Source organism: Chiroxiphia lanceolata, chromosome 17 (genome assembly GCF_009829145.1).
Source record: "Chiroxiphia lanceolata isolate bChiLan1 chromosome 17, bChiLan1.pri, whole genome shotgun sequence".
Taxonomy (NCBI): Eukaryota; Metazoa; Chordata; class Aves; order Passeriformes; family Pipridae; genus Chiroxiphia; species Chiroxiphia lanceolata.
Window position 1 is genome coordinate 5,241,755 of NC_045653.1, and position 16,461 is coordinate 5,258,215.

General features: G+C 46.2%; 1 protein-coding gene across 3 annotated transcripts; it reads right to left on the reverse strand.

Annotated features, from left to right (window-relative positions):
• Positions 1 to 825: 825 nt before the first annotated feature.
• KCNG1 (potassium voltage-gated channel modifier subfamily G member 1) lies at positions 826 to 11,623 on the reverse strand. 3 transcript variants are annotated; one of them, XM_032705140.1, is made up of 5 exons: positions 11,343 to 11,623; positions 7,357 to 7,500; positions 7,137 to 7,251; positions 5,106 to 5,910; positions 3,848 to 4,618 (listed from the first exon to the last, which is right to left on the reverse strand). In XM_032705140.1, exons 4-5 carry the CDS (start codon positions 5,862 to 5,864, stop codon positions 3,848 to 3,850), a joined length of 1,530 nt encoding a protein of 509 aa, XP_032561031.1. In that variant the 5' UTR covers positions 5,865 to 5,910; positions 7,137 to 7,251; positions 7,357 to 7,500; positions 11,343 to 11,623. The 3 variants fall into 3 exon arrangements, with proteins under 3 accessions (XP_032561030.1, XP_032561031.1, XP_032561032.1); XM_032705139.1 differs by lacking the exon at positions 7,357 to 7,500 and having other exon boundaries at positions 826 to 4,618; XM_032705141.1 differs by lacking the exon at positions 7,357 to 7,500 and having other exon boundaries at positions 5,106 to 5,907.
• Between the last annotated feature and the right edge of the window lie 4,838 nt (positions 11,624 to 16,461).

Here is a 16,461-nt window from a genome sequence, read left to right on the forward strand (position 1 = left end):
GCTGTGTTGCTGTTTCAGACTGACCCTGAACAAGAACAAATTGACCTCTCTGCATCCGGATTCTTCCCACTCCTCGGTTCCTCACATACAGTGAATGAAATGTGGAAAGGATAAATATGTGGAGGTATTGGTGGTTCTGTACAATTTAAAACCCAATCTATCCTAACACTGGACTTTTACTGTAACACCTGAATTAGGGATCTGGTTCATTCTGGGCTCTATTAAAAAATCAAAAAGGAGAGAAGACAATATATCTCCCAGTGGGGGTTGAGATCCTTTGACAAGGTCGACACTCTGCTCCCCCTGCAGATGCTGTTCTTTCATGTACCATTACAGAAGGTGTGTGGCTCTGCCTTAATTTGTCAGTGTTGCCCCACCAAGGGGTTTGTGCTGGTTTTGAGGAAGGAGAAGGGTGGAAGGGGAAAGATTTCAGAGAAAGTCATTCAATGTACCACCTTACCTGGAAATTCTGGTTTCATCAGGGATTTTTCTTTCTCAGTCTTCACAGATCCTTCCTGTTCTCTTCAGAATCTGTTAGGTCCTCTGGTTAAATGGTTAAAACAGTTTAAAGTTACGTCCCAATGAACTGTGATTTTGATTACTGGGTCAATGTGCAAGAAGGAGGTTTCCCTATTCAATCTTGGTACCTCGATTTTTCTACAGTGAGATTAATTTTCTTTCCTAGTAAATGCTTTCTGTCACAGTCAGAAACACTCAGAGCCCCAATCCTCCCTCAGCTCCACTGCCCTCCCACAGTGACCCCGCGTTGTCACGCCCCGTTAGCAGGTGGGACGGGCTTTGTGTCCCGCAAGAAGCACATGAAAATGCAGGGAGAGCCTAACACTTTATTAATCCACACTAGCACAGCTCCTGCTGCGGGGTTCATTCTGTACATGTGCTGAGCATGCAGAGGGCAGTCCCAGAGCAGTGCCCATCGCTGTCACAGACATCACCACTGTCGGGGCACCCGAGCGACCCTCCCGCGTCAGGAAAGCACAACGGGGCTTTATTGCGACTGTCTTGTTGGCTGCATGTGCTGCTAAAATGCCAAAAAGGAGTGAGAGCTGACTTGGGGGCTCTCAGAACAGGCAGCTTTAGAGTCGAGCCACAGTTTTCATGGATTTGGCTAAAAATTCAGATACCATGCTGTAAAGAGGCATAATCATCTGAGACCCTCAGCCTTCCCAGTAAAGCTGGAACAGCGTGTGGGTTTCAAACTAGTGTTGTTCTCTTCTAGCTGGATTTATTTAGCATAAGGACTACAGTCTGTATTGCCTCCTGTAAAACACAGCCAGGTTTGTTAGAGTGATTCAGAGTAAAACATGGCCATATCCTTACAAGGAGCTGTTGCCAAGTACAAAATTACACGGGGTAGGTACATCCTCGCAGCTTATTTGTCCCTGGCTTAGGCAGATCTTGCAACAGGCAAGATGCTTTCACAGTTTTGCTCAATCAACACCCAACTCCAGGGTGATATTTTTAATTTTGGTGTGGTTTTTTTTTGTTTTTTTTTTTTCTGGACAAGGGCTTTAGAATCAAGCTTCGGTTTGGGGATAAAAAAAATAAAGCGATACATAAAATAAAGGCACATTAATGTAAAGACATTGAGAAAATGGATGGCCCTACAGCATTTATTAACTAGCAGAACATGGAAATGAGCTTAGGTTTTATTTGGTAAGTCTTGATTTCTCCTTATATTCACTTACAGCTTCTTATTTATGGTTCAGCCTGTCAAACACATTCTTAGATAAGCAACTGTTGCTCACAGGACCAATCTAATTACCAGTTCTTTTTATAACGAACGCTGACACCAAGGTAGAAGATGTATAGCACTTGTGCTGCAGCCAATGCCACAGATGATCAAACAGTCCTGAAATTTAAAAAAATGGGGATAAAATGGAAAACGTGTCCCTTTCTTGTCACGATGTTCCTGTTTTTTGTCCAACTCTAATTAAAGCTGAAGAAGAAGAGTGAAAAGCTGGTTCATTTGTAGCTTTGGCGCAGAATTAATTGCCAAGAGTTTCGGCTGGATATTTTAGCACTCTGCAGTAATGTTCCACAGGCACATTCCCCTACCACAGGCTGGAGCCCTAATTATTTGAAAAGTGCATTTTAAAAACTTTGGGAATTATCCTTCAGGAACAAGCATATCAGAACGCCTTCAAGTTGTATTTTAAAGATATTTGAAAAGAAAATCAGCATAGTGTGGGCTTGGCCAAACAGCACAGACTGAGAAACTAATTTTACTTTTTTTTTGAAAGGACAATGCTTGTGTCCTTGGCCTTAATTTAAATCATAAAACCATCTTGCATTCTGGTGTTTCTAGAAATGCCAGTAAGAGATAGTATTTCTGAAAATCAAGGTAGAGAAGCATTGGTCAGTGTGATGGGAACTTCTAAATTCCCCAACTCTTAATTTGTTAATAAGTAAATTTAATAAAAAGAAGGGGAAAAAAGGTGAGGCTCCTCAGGTTAGCTTTCCTCTACTTCTAAGCATATGAAATAAATCAGTGGGTTAAATTAATTTTCTTTTAAGTACTGGAGTTTTTCTCCTGAGCTGTTATCAAGCCAGTACCAAAATAAATGGGGGGGGTGTCTGTCATTAACCTGCAGAGAAACCTGAGCATCTCATGGCCCATGTGTTCCCCCCAACTTCAGCAGAACCTGGACCAAGACAGCCCTGGGTCTGACAAGTACGTGGTTGTGGTTTAGGACCTGAATTGCTTTTTCATGTCCTGTTTAAAATTTTCTCCATTCCTTCCATGTGTGTAAGGACGGCAAAGGCAGAGTTAATGAAGCCTTGAGTCCCTCTTGATTGAGGACAGGATAAAGCTGTCAGTGCACCCCACTCCATGACTCAAATGGTATTTTGTTTTTTTTTTTTCCTCACTGGCAACTTCCCACGACCACATATTTTCTGCTCCTTTTACAGAACCAAGTGCTCAGTGGGAATGGGAGCCCAGCGTGGATTTGCCCAGCACTGGTGGGGGGTCCCCTGGAAAATGCCCTCTCTGAATTCCCTTCCAGAGCTGAGGTACAGTGAAACCTGGGACAGATGGTGGGGAAGGCTGGCATCTCCTCATGCATATTGCATTGCATTTGCAGCTACTCACCTCTTGATAATAATATTAAGTGCTACAAAACTCCAAGGCTTTGTTCCTGGGAATGCTGCATTCGATGGCAAAGAATCAATGCTGTAATGCCAATTAAATTTTGAAGCTGGGGAGCTCTAAGTATTTACATCTTTAGCAAGGTTATACTATAAACAGCTTGATCTCTCTTTTCTACTGTGTTTAGGGCTGACTTGCAAAGAAGTACGTGGTTCTGTTGTGAGTGACAAATCTTGACGCTTTTTTAAAAGCACAATGGGACAAACATCTGTGGTTATTTCCATTATGCTCCAAGGCATGTTACTGGGAGAGAATTTAGCCATTAATTTTGTTGTATTTACATTATTTATATACAAGAAGAACAAGAGAAATGGCAGCCCGTTTAATGATTATATACATTGTGATTCGGTTGGAAAAATGTGTGTTACAAATGGCAAAACAGCCTGTCAAGTGCATAATTATATGTTGTTCTTCTTTTTTTTCTTGTCAGGGATCTTTTAATTCCTTAAATCCCACTGCATGATCTCAGTGCGAGATCTGTCCTATACATTATACTGAGGGGGGGAGGAAAGAACAGCATAATAACAGACCTCTTAAATCACATCAGTTCCTGGCTATAGCTCTTTTTCTTCATTTTAGTAAGAGGGTTACCCTTGTAAAATGCTTCCAAAGCAAATTAAAAGATGGAATCTGATACAACAAAACTACTCGACAGCAGGAGAAATGGTAACTTAAATTTCATTCATTGTCCTTGGTCTCAGAAGAGAGAGTGGTGAATAAAACCTCACTCCCTTGTGACTCATTGCTCATCTGAGACTTGGCTTTCAGTAAGAACTGTGCTCTCCTGTACATTATTCTTTCCTGTTCCTGCTTCAGCTCCAGGTAGGAGCGTGAGAAGGTGTGGAAGATGGAGGTGACGGGGAACGCCATGAGGAGGATGCCGCTCAGGATGCTGCTCAGGGCCACCACCTGCCCGGGGATGCTCCTGGGCACCATGTCCCCGTAGCCCACGGTGGTCATGGTGATGACAGCCCACCAGTAGCAGGCGGGGATGCTGGTGAACTCCTGGGAATCCGCCATCTCGTTCTCCACGACGTAGAGCAGGGGCGCGAACAGCGCGATGGCCACGCACAGGAAGAGCAGCAGGAGCCCGAACTCGCGGGTGCAGCGGCGGGCGGTGAGGCCCAGGGTCTGCAGCCCCAGCGAGTGCCGCGCCAGCCGCATCACGTACAGGATCCGCAGCGCCCGCAGGATCCGCAGCACCAGCCCCACCTTGTCCAGGTAGATGTTCCCAGAGCTGGGCTTCTTGGAGCCCACCGAGGTGGTGTCCACCAGCAGCGTGATGTAGTAGGGCAGGATGGCGATTATGTCGATCAGCGTCAGCGGCCGCCGCAGGAACGCAAACTTACTCTTTGCCTGGATGAACCTCAGCAGGAACTCCAGGGAGAACCATGCCACACACACAGACTCCACAATGAAAATGTTGTAGCACATCTGGGAACACTCACCCTGCAGGAAAGAGGAGGAGTTTGTAACCGGCACTGGGTAATAACTATTTTAGTTGGTGCGGTGACAGGAAGAGAGGTTTCTGTGTGGGTTTTCTTAAACCCAAAATATTAAAGGAATTGGAGCTGTTGCTATGGGGAAACACATTGACAATTTGGAACAAGTTATATGCAAAACTTAGAAAGGAACTACTTATTCCATAGAAGGTACTGCTTGGGAATTTCAGGCTCTCTAAATTGCAAACACAAAGAGCCTAACAAGGCAAGATTCAGTCGCACACTAACAAAATTTTCTTTGGGCATAGAACTGGATGTGCTTAATTATCTTAAAAGGAATTGAACAGTCATGTAAGATTTCAAATACTCTTCTTGATATTTTTCCCCCTCTAAAGACAGTTGTAAAATCCCCATTGAAATCAACATCCTCAGACCTTGTACTTGCTCTGCTCTTCCCAGCACATACCATTTTCCATCCTGAAAAGCCAACTTACCTTTTCCTCCTCCTCCCTCAGGTCAGGCATGGTGCTGATGGATAAGTTCACTGCTGTAATAGTTACAAACAAAACAGACAAACACGCAAACACCTTTCCAGGAAGGCCAGACTGGGGCCTTTCCACCATGTCTTGCAACTTTTTCATGCACAAACCAATTTTTGTCTCCTCTACTGTTTCACCTGTTGTTTCATTTTCTAGGAGGTCATCCTCCCGTTCATTTATCTCTGTGAGCTCCTCCATTTTTTGCAGATATCTCCTTTTACAACACCAGTCCAAGTTGTCTTCCTCAATCCCCCAGTAGAGCAGCTCCTCTTGGAAAGACAGCGCACACATCTCACGCAGGAGCCGAAGTTTCCCGACCCTCAGGAAGGTCAGGATTGTCCTGAACGCCCCCGGGTTGCGGTCGAAAAAGAATTCATTGCAAGTCACATCGTAATCATCACAGATGTTGAGAATGTCGTCAAAATTATTACAGAATTTCAGTTGTCCCAGACGTGTCAGTGGGAACTCATCCAGTGTGGTCCAGGGGAGCAGGTACTTTATGCCCCCCACGTTTATAATGATGTGGTGCTTCCTGTCGTCGGGGTGAAAGCCTTTGAGGAGATCCTCCTGAGGGGGAATTAGCCTGGCTCTTTGGTAAAAGACTCCCTTGAGGGTTTCTGACTCTGGAAAGAATGGGTGGTTGAAGGAAGTATCTGAAGCACAGCTCAGGGCACTATAGTCATAGTCGGAATTTTCTCCAGGCATCAGAGTCATCTTGGAAGACAACTTTACATCCCTTCGCTGCTTCTGCAAGTGTCTTCTGGAACAAAAACCACATGGGGTGAGTAAACGAGAGGTTGTTTTTGAGTTTTGAGCAAATATAGTGATTTGAGCTCAAAAACACTTGTGGATGATAAAAACAACTGGGAAGAAGACAGCAGTGGTTGAGTGTGTTTAGAAGACCTTTCTGGGAAGGCTGGGTTTGTCCAGCTGGTTTGTCTATCAAGGGCTGCTCCCATGTCCGGGATATTTGTCACACTAGGAGCCTTCTCCTGTCTCACATACAGAGGTCTCAGTTCCCAGGAGATAAGAGAGGGAAACAGGAATAGTTCCTCCATGTGGCAGGATATTTCTGGTTCAGAACGGAGGTATAAAAATTATGACAGTGTCACATGAGAACACGGTTCAAGTGCGCTTTGTAGAAAAGGAAATTGTATATTTTTATTTAAGTATTACTCATAAAAATCTTGAGTATTTTAGCACCCATGAAGTATATTGAAAGAATCAGAAGTCACTTATGTTTTAGTTGAGTAAATACACACTTATAAAAAACACTTAGTACAAAACTAATTTCTAAAAGGCCATATGGAAACAATCTGGGGGAAAAAAGCCCACTTGTATTGGTGGTCACATAAATGTTTGTATAGAGTTTATACACATTTAATGACGTGGGAACTCCCTTTTTACAGCTTCATTTACAAAAGATTGCAAAGAAATACATGATTTCTACCCTTTGGGTATTATTTCAGTTATAGCAGACACCCAATATGCAGTAATAGGGCTCTGTCCTTCCAGGGGGTTGATCAGTACCTGAGAGCCAAAGTGCCTTCACCAACCGAAAAATTCTAACGACAACTTGGAAAATCCCATTCAAATTCTGCTCACACAACACTGGCATAGAGCCTATTGAATGAAGTGAACAGAGTTCAAAAGGTATAAAAAACAGGAGCTGGGAATGCTAAACTTTTGGCCTCCCTAACTCACTCATTTTTAAAGTCAGCCTGAAACCTGCCCCTCCACAGGAGGGTTGTGTAGCGCTGCTCCGAGACCTTCCATCTACACACTCAGCTACAGCTTCATGCATGGAGTTGCTGGGCTTCACTTGATAAGGGTATTTATTTATTAAGTAGATTGTACAATAAATAGGTATTAATTATGCACCAGTATTTTGACTTTCTAGCCTCGAGTTCACAGGAAGGGAATAAATATTACACTTGATTGGCTTCAGTAGCAGTTCAGTTCTGTTCTTTACCTGGCTGCACTTACCTCCCCTTGGCTGCACACCCTGGGGATACACCCCCTGCCAGGGCCACTTCCTTAACCACAGAACCCTCCTTCTCTGAAGCTGGGCTTTATAAACCACACCAGGAGTGGTACATACCTATTGGAGAAGAAAAACCCATGAATACACAACAGTAAAGGGCTCAAACCACAGCTGCAATTCAGTTCAAGAGCAACAGGCTCTCCTTGCTCCAATGGGACTTACAATGCTGCTTTCAATGAAACACTCCCTCAGTCCTGCTCCTAAACTTCCAAGAGGGATTATGCCCAACAGAGCAGCTCCTTACACACTTCCAAACAGGTGGGCCCAGGTCAGCTTTGGATGGAGTGGTATTACCTGCTTCTTCACCTGGATAGAATCATGGAATGACTTGGGTTGGAAGGGACCTTAAAGCTCATCTCATTCCAACCCCCTGCCATATGCAGGGACACCTTCCACTAGCCCAGGTTGCTCCAAGCCCCATCCAACCTGGCCTTGGACACTTCCAAGGATGGGGCAGCCACAGCTTCTCTGGGCAACCTGTACCAGGGTCTCACCACCCCCACAGGGAAGAATTTCTTCCTGATATCTCATCTAACCCTGCTCTCTGTCAGTTTGAAGCCGGTCCACCCTGATGACATGTAATCCTCTCTATTACTAAAAAGAAATCATTAATTTACTTACCTTAAGGGCATATGGACAAGAAAGTCTACAGGAATATACAAGAATGGACAAGGCATGATTCAGATCTTTCAAGAGTTGTGGTACCATATCCTGGCCTGAGGTAAGCAAAGAGCTGAGCTTTGTCACCTCACTCATGTCACAAAGTGGGGTCTCTGTTACTACTGACAGCAACCTGAGCACAGCTGTTCTCCATGTCAAAATCTGAACTGTGTTCAGCTCTCAGTGCCTTATCCTGCTCACTGGCTTGTGTTGCTGAGTTTCTCTGTCTTTGCTCCAGAGTTATGACTCTGAAATCCCCTCCACAGAGGATGGAGAGACTGAAATTCTGCACTGTGGGTGCAACCAGTGACAAAACCCTGCAGGCCTGCACTCAAATCAGCTTCACGTGGATTTTGGTCTCTCTCTTGCCTCAAGAAAGACTGAGGGAAGACCTGCTGACCTGAAAGTCTTTTTTCTAGAAAGAACATTAACTTGAAACATACTTGTATTAAAAAGCCACATTCCAAGAAATTGTAGGCAATACTGGGATTATCAGTGGAGTGCATGACAGGTGATGGCACTCTGGCATTGCCCACTGGACAAGCTGCAGGACTCAGATAAATTAAGGGATCTGAAGAGAGGGAGAGCTGGCAAAGACAGTGCCAGCTAAAGCTCATAGAACAGAGGAGCAGTTCAACTTGCAATTACCCTGCCATACAGTCCATCAGTGAAGCATTCCCAGTGACCTCAGAGCTGGTCTCCTGTTAAAGCATTCCCAAGATAAAATCATCAGTAATGCCACTGGAATTCGACCTATAGGTTTGATGTGGGAAAATAGGGAAAACCTGATGGCTGTTTATGTAGGGCTCCTGCTCTTAGAGCAACTGTTGCTTTATTTGGAAACAGGCAATTTTCCCCTCTGCCTCAACCGTGTCTGAGGCAGGGCTGGGCCGAGGAGAATAAAGATGACGCCTGACATAACACCATGGATAAATGGGAGCTGTTAACCATTTTCCCTTCTGCAATACCAGATGATGTTGGTTAGCAACAACTTATCCTTTGAATCTCAGCCAGGAAAAATGAGGAGGCAGCTCATCTCTGTCACTGGTTTGATCTCCCACCGCATCCACTGTTGACACAATGGGAAGAAATGGGGAGAGGGGAATGTAGATGTTCTCTGTGTGTCAAACACACGCTGTAGCCCCGAGGCAGCAACTGGGAAACGACAGAGCAAAGAAAAATAATTTTTTCCTTGCTCTCAGCTTCTCGACCTGTGCAAGACAATAAATTGGACAAATTAATCCCCTGTGTGACACACTGAGTGACTGCAGTGATAAAAGGTGGCTCCTTCCTTTTCCATAACCAGAGCTGGCAAGGCTACAGGTCCCACGTAGGAGCTGGTGCCCTCCATGGGTTATTTACATGTTCTTTGCCTCAGACACATGTAGCATCAGATCTATGGGGGAAGAGTAGGAGGAAATAAAGGACAATAAAGAGTTGAAGGAATAGAGGAAGGAGGAAAATAAATGCATACATTTCTCTGTCTGTTTATTGTTTTCCTTTGGAAGGTGCCTCTATAGAATGATGGTCAGTACTGCTTTCAGATGGGAGAGATCTAATTCATGGAAAGGTTTTTTTGCTATTGAGCTTAAAACCCAAGCAAAACATTTTCTTCCCAAGTTGCAGCCTAATGACACTGGGGACAGCTGATAAGAAATGTGTTAAGGATTAAAGACAACACACTAGAATATAAGGTCACACAAACCCATCGGCCTATAGCAACAATTTTCCCAGCAATTAAACAAGATGAACTTCAAGGATATGCTGGAACAGTAAAATCCCCTGCTCTGCTCAAGGCCCAATGGTAAAACCCCTCCTTGTCTGAGTCAACATTCTGCCCTTGGAATGCTTGGGAGTTACTGAAGCCTAGTCAGCTTTCTGGCTTCCCTAGCTGATAATGTGTTCTCATCCGGGCAAATCGCTTCTCTCTGAGCATCTTTTCCTATTTTGTTTGAAAGCTTACTGGGGCAATAATTGTTTCTCACTACATTATACAACCCTGGTAGCTGTTCTGGCTTCCAGAACCTACAGGAATAACTCGCTGTGGAAAGGGCTCTTGGTGACCAAAGTGGGGTGTTGTGGATGGGAAGCAAGATAGGACATATTTTCAAAAAATCTGTCCTGCACGAGACGATATCCCTTATGTCTGCTGAAGAAATCAAATTAGAAATCTGTACTGCCCTTACTTGCAGCCAAAATTCAGGAAGGATGCCAGACTCCCAGGCAATGGGAAAAGAATTATTAAAGATGCCCTTCTGAGGGAAAGAAATAGAACTCATGAGTAACATGCTAAAATTCCACTGCAAGTGTCGTTCCCCCCCCAGTGTCCTCTGCAGTATTTTGAATTCTGCAGTGCATCTCTGATGTAATCAGAGCTCCTGCAAGGAGTCCTGCTCTGCTCCGTGGTGCAGACAATTCAAAGTTGTGCCTGGATGAAAACAAGCACGCAAGGAAGATGCAGAACTCCCCCCTAGACTCTTCTATCAATTCCAGTGCCTGGAACTCATCTCTGTTGCTTTTCATCATTTGTAAATTAAGTTTAAATAAAAACAAAAAAAGAGAAAAGTTTCAGATTTTGGTGCAGGTTGAATATGAATATAGTGATTTTTTTGAGAGAATTCCATAAGAAACTGCTTTACAGTTCAGTGATCCTTCCTCCTGTAGCCTTTCCTTAGTTAACCAGGCAGTATTCCCAGCAGTGTTACATTCAGCTCTCCCCTGGCACAGGATTTCTGGGCTGTACCACCTGCAGGTACCTCCTGACATACTCCAAGCCACACTCATGCAGCTCTTTTCAGCCTAAGAACAGATCTCAAACTTCAGCTCTGCTTGCAAAGTGCACTTCAGCCAAATCAAAGTAAAACTTAAAAAGGTCAATGTATAATAGGAAATAAAATTCTCCTGAAAACCAGATAAGCTGAAAAAACTTGCTGCTATCTCTGTGTTGCTCACCTTGAGCTGGACAGTTATGGCATTTTATGACAATTTACAAACTGAATTATGTCAAATATGTTACTCACTGCTTGGTTTTATGGAGCTGAACCTTATTCTACTGATAATAATCAGAAGTGAAATAACTTTGCAGATAAGTTATATCCCCGGGAGAATGTTCTGAAATACATTAGGAGTAATAACTGTATTTACTCTCCTGCTGTGAAACATATTTATGTCAACAAATTTTAGCAAGTCACATTCAAAACAATTCCTTAAACATAGTTTTTAAAAATAAAGGATTTTATCATTACTTATATAGGTAAATATTTTGCCACTGAAATGAAGATATGTAGTCATGGAAGAGTTATTTCATGCCTCTCCTGTCCTTCCCCCCCCTCCCCAAGTCTTTTCCAATGAAAAAAGTCTGCTAGAAAGACATTGCCTATCAAGAATCGTTCACTTTGATGTGTCAGTCGCCAACGAGCAGTCAGTCAGTAAATAGATCAACATAAAAGACATCTCTTAATTATTTTAAAATTAAAGCTAGAAAGGACCTTCAGATTAGGCAAAGCAGAAGAAATTGGAAACACAAGCCTCCATCCTGCGCTGTGCAGACACAGGACCCGTGGAGCGGGAGAGCCGGGAAGGGGAAGCCCGAGCAGCACGAACGGAGCCCGATGGATGAGCCTGGAGCGCCGTCAGCCTCCTCCGCGGCGGGGCCGGGGCAGGGCAGGAACGAGCCGGGCGGTCCCGGGCAGCAGCCGCCCCGCTCCCGCTGCTGGCGGCGCAGCCAGCGCGGCTCCGGCAGGGAATGACGGCGCGGGCGGACGGTCCCTCTCTTCCATCCCTGCGGCGAGAGAGAACCTGTTGCTACAACCCGTGCAGGGACCCCCCGCCCCTCCCGCCGCGCTCCCCGCTCCGGGGGCTCCCGGAGGAGGGCTCCCGTCCCGCCTTATCTCCGTCCCGAGCATCCCCGTCCCGAGCATCCCCGTCCCGAGCATCCCCGTCCTGTGCAGCCCCGTCCAGCGCACTCGCGTCCCGCACCCCGCGGCCGGGCCGTGCGATGCCCGCAGCCCCGCGGCCCCGCGGCGCTCCTGAGAGAAAAGTTCCCTGGGAACTTGCCTGCGAGTTGCCCGCTCGCCGGGCACGGGCAGCGAGCGCGGCCGCCCCGGGGCTGGGTGGGCACCGGCCGCGCTACCGCGCTGCGCCTCCGCTGCGCCGGGCGGGGCGGGCGGGGGCGGCGGCGGGACCGGGAGCGGCGGCGGGAGCGGGCGCGGGGCGGGCGGCCCGGGCGGGCACCGGCACAGCCCCGGCCCCCCGCATGGCGCCGAACCGCCGCGGCACCCGCAGCTCCGCACGGACCGGCCGGCGGGGCCGGGGGAGGAGGAGGAGGAGCTCCCGCCGCCGAGGAGGAGCCCCGGGCCGGGCCGGGCCGGGAGGAGCCCCCGCAGCCCCGGCCCCGCTCGGGCAGCCCCGGCTGCGCACGGGTGGCGTCCCGGGCTGGGCGGCCTCGGGAGAACTTCTGTGGCTTCGCCCGTTCCGGGGGAATTGTGATTGCTGGCTGGGGAAGGGGGATTGCGGGTGTCCAGTAAAGTATAAATCGTATCACGGCTCTCCCCCCGATCCACAGTAGTGGCTCCAGGAGAGCCAAACCTGTGCTTTATTCCCGAGGCACCCTTGCAGCGTCCAGCGGTAATTAACAGCCTGATTCATTGTCAGAGATCTGGGGAGTATTCCGTATCTCTACTTTTTAATGAAAATTTGTTTGTCGTCTGGGTGGAAGTTACTCTGTGTGGATTTAAGGCAGTGAATTAAATCTTGGTGCCAGGGTTAGGGAGTCACCGGCAGCTCAAGGTCTGTCACACACTAAAAAGTGCAAACTATTCCCATCCCGTTTGCTGTTGTCCCCCGTGGGTGTGGAGACCATGATACTTCTGAGCTCTGGTTTCTCTTCCCTGCCGAGGCACTGCTCCTGGATGGAATTCCCTGCAGTGATCTGCACCTCCGTGCAGAACGGTGACAGTCACCTCTAAGCTCAGTGGGGCAAGGGGTGTCTCTCCCTGTGAGCATTGTGCACTTCACCCGGAGCACTGCGGGGTCTCATTTCAGGCAAAGTCCTTTGTTGCCATGGCAATACAAATGAAAAATCTATACTATGGTAATTTTAGGAAAAATACCTCCTTTTTTTTCTAAACTAAATTGGACTGTGGTTCAGAATCGTGTGGGCACACAGAAACAGTCGTGCTGATATTCCTGAGCTGTAGCTGTTGAACAGCAGTTGTGTAGAGGGCTGTCAGCGACGGGTTGTCAGCTTGGGCTGCTTCTCCCTGATATTGCATATGATTTGTACTTGGCTTTGGAAAGGTTTCTTAGCAGGCTCTCAGCCTTTATCTGCAGCAGAGAGGTGACCGGTTTTACTGATCACAGTGCCATGAACAAGAGTTGTGGCTTTTGTGTGACAGTCTGTAATAATCTTGTTGATGAAAGTCTGTGTTTAAAAGTCTTTGCTGTCAGAGGGGAAGGACATATTAAGTAGGATCTCCCAGGAAATAATCCGGGAACAGTTTTGGTTAGTTTTCTGTAACAACTTGGGTGATAGAACAGAGGGCACTTTTACTACATTTGCAGTGATTCCAGCACGGAGTGCAAGGCTGAGATTTAAAATGACCCTGACACACTGCAGAGCCAGTCTGAACTCCACACACTGAAATTCCAGGAGAAAAAATACTGTAGCGTGCCACAAGGAAGGGATATCCCGTGTCAGATGAGGACTATTAGTTAGGCAAGAACACTGCAGAAGAGAGAGAACCTCGGGACTGGAGCGGCTCGCAGCCTGAGCAGTGCTGCAGAACAGCCTTGCTGCTCCGAGCTCTGTAGCAGGAGGATCAGCTGTAAGACATCAGAGGGCGTTATTTCTGTTCCATTTAGCACCAGCCAGGCTTGGCTGGAGCACTCTATCCAGTTTCAAGCCTTACACTCACTCTTAAAGAAAGATGTAGGCAAACCAGATAGGAGAATAGCAACCGAAAGCGTAAGAGGCTTAGAAATGTAAGCTGTGAGGAAAGCTGGAATTTTTTATTTGATCTGGAAAGAAAACACAATATAAGGACATGGCAACTGTCTTCAAACATATAAACACATTTATAAAGATGACAGTAAACAGTTATTCTGTGACCACAAATGACGGGATAAAAAGCAATTTGCTAAAGTGCATTAGGGAGGTTACTTTAGATATCAGGCAGAAAAACAAACAAACAAGACAAAACGATTATCCTGCTAGTAGCTGAAATCTCAGGAGGTTGTAAATCTGTTCAGTGAAGATTTAAAGAAAAGATTAGACAAGCAGCTCTCAGGACTGGCTGTTGCATGCCTGGGGCAGGGAAGATTCCCAGTCACCTTCATTTACCAGCCCACATTTCAGTGATTCCTGGTTGCCCATCAGGTTACACTGATCCTTCCAGGAAGAGGCATAAAAAGAGAACTCATTATCACCCCTTATGATTAATGCAGATCTTTTTTACTAAATCACCTCTGTGATCAGGATTTCCTTACCATCTGGAGACCAAGAGCAGCTCGTGGAGACACACAGAGAGCAGAACTATCCATGGCAAGTAAGCAGTTTTCAAATCCAGCTTTGAGCAATAATGACTGAAAATTGTTATTACTCGATGGTCAGTGTAAATATAAATGTCCTGCAATTTGCTTGGAACTCACTGTAGAACTCATCACCTCATTTGGACCCTTGCCTGACAGATTCAGTTGAGGTCAAGGATTTCACTGTCATAAGGAGTCAGGTGTGAGATCACTGGCTGTGGGCAATATTAAATCTGTCCTGGCAAATGGAGCTCTTCCCTCTTCAGGCGTGTCTGCCTGCATCCTTCATGAGCACAGAATTCTTGTGGGAAGCAGAAGTGATACCTGCCCTTGAGGGTCCCGAGGAGTGCACTCTCAGTTTTCCTGCAGGGATAACCTGACTGCGTGGTGGACTGGCCCAGGATTCCCAGAGTAAATTTACTGCTCTGTGCTCCTTGAGGAACTGGTACTGCCACAGAGAAAAAATTCAATCCCACTTTTATTACTTTTACAGCCTGCGGCTGCTTTTCCTTCTGTTCCTTTGATTGTTGATGTTGAAATCCTGTTCTATGGGTTTCTCTGGCTTTTGCAGATAATTCCAGCATCATTCTGCAGTCAGGAGCAGTGCTGCCAGCAAACAAGGTATTCCAGCTTCACGGCACCTTTCACCTCTCACTTCCCAAACAAAGCAGGAGGCTAAATTCCTCTCTTATAAACAGAACTTAAATATCCACATGGCCGAAAGGTGAGAATTTTCCAAAACCAAGCTGTGACCAAGGATTATTCACAGAACTTATTCATCAGGAAATTTCACCTATTGAATACAATACACAAATGCCATCTGCTTGAGAACTCTGTTTACAGAGACAGAAGCAAAATTCTTTGAAGAAATAATGGATGGCAAATTATTCACCTGGTCCTAGAAAACTTAATGCTTTTGCCTTTTAAGGATGCCATGTAAGGTATATGCAAAGTGTTAGGCTGGAAGTGGAAAGCACAGACACTGCTGCAAAGAGGTTCAGAAAGGCATCAGAAAAACCACATGACAAAGCCCAAGGTACCTTCTGCCAGCCAGAAGAAATTGGTTAAAAGCCTCAGAATTGCTGTTCCAAGTGTGTCTCAGAGCTCTTGGTGCTGCTGCCCTCGAGGACACGGACCAGGTCCTGGTGTGTTTGGGTCTGGTGCCTTTTTCCAAGGAATGCTAAAGATTTCCTCACCTGCCTTGCTTGAGGTAAGGTAATTTAATCACTTTACGCTCCCTTTGTTGCCACTTGAGACGCATTTGAGCAAATGTGGTTGCTCACCTTAAGGTATGAGAATAAATTGTGTCTGTCTCCATGGGTGACTCAGAGCCCAGTTCAGTGTAAAGGGAATCCTAAGGAATTCTGGCACTGCTGCTCACATCTGGTCAGCAGGGTCCCACCTGGAATCACTTGCATTGGACCACAGAAGGTCTGCAGCACGGGGGGGATTAAATTTAGACATCTTTCTGTCACGTTTAATCATTAAACAAATCCTCAGGTGTTTGTGTTTGGAGAAAAGCTTTCCTTTAGCTTCTTTCCTTGTACAGTTTTCTGGGAGTTTTGTGCCTGTGCATGGGCAGAACCAGGCTCTTCTCCTCTTCTGCCTCTCTTTGTCCTTGCTGCAAATCCCCCAGGAGAGCTCCTGCACGAGCTCCTGCACGTCGTGTCATGTTAGTCGTGGCACTGAGGGAGTGAGGAGTAACACATCCCTCCTCCATCTGCAGCTCTGGAGATGTGCTGTTTATGTTTGCAAGGTGGCCGATGTGACTAAAATTAATTTACAATCTCCTGAGATTTTACTCCAGTACCTCGTGCTGCCAACCTCCCCCATATTCCCTCTGCAGATCCTTGGCTGGAGAGTGTGTGCTGGTACCTGTGAGCTGCTGGGAAGTGTCTGAGTAGGATCCGTTGGTGGGCAGGGCACCAGAACCAACATAAACTCTTACTCTGCAAAAAAACTGGGAAATGAACAGGGAATGAACAGAAAGAAGTCAGGAGCACGGCTGGGTAAAAAACTCTTTTTAATTTAAAAGAGTACAGAGGTGAGGATGTGCTCAAACAGCCTTGCAGGGGTTTG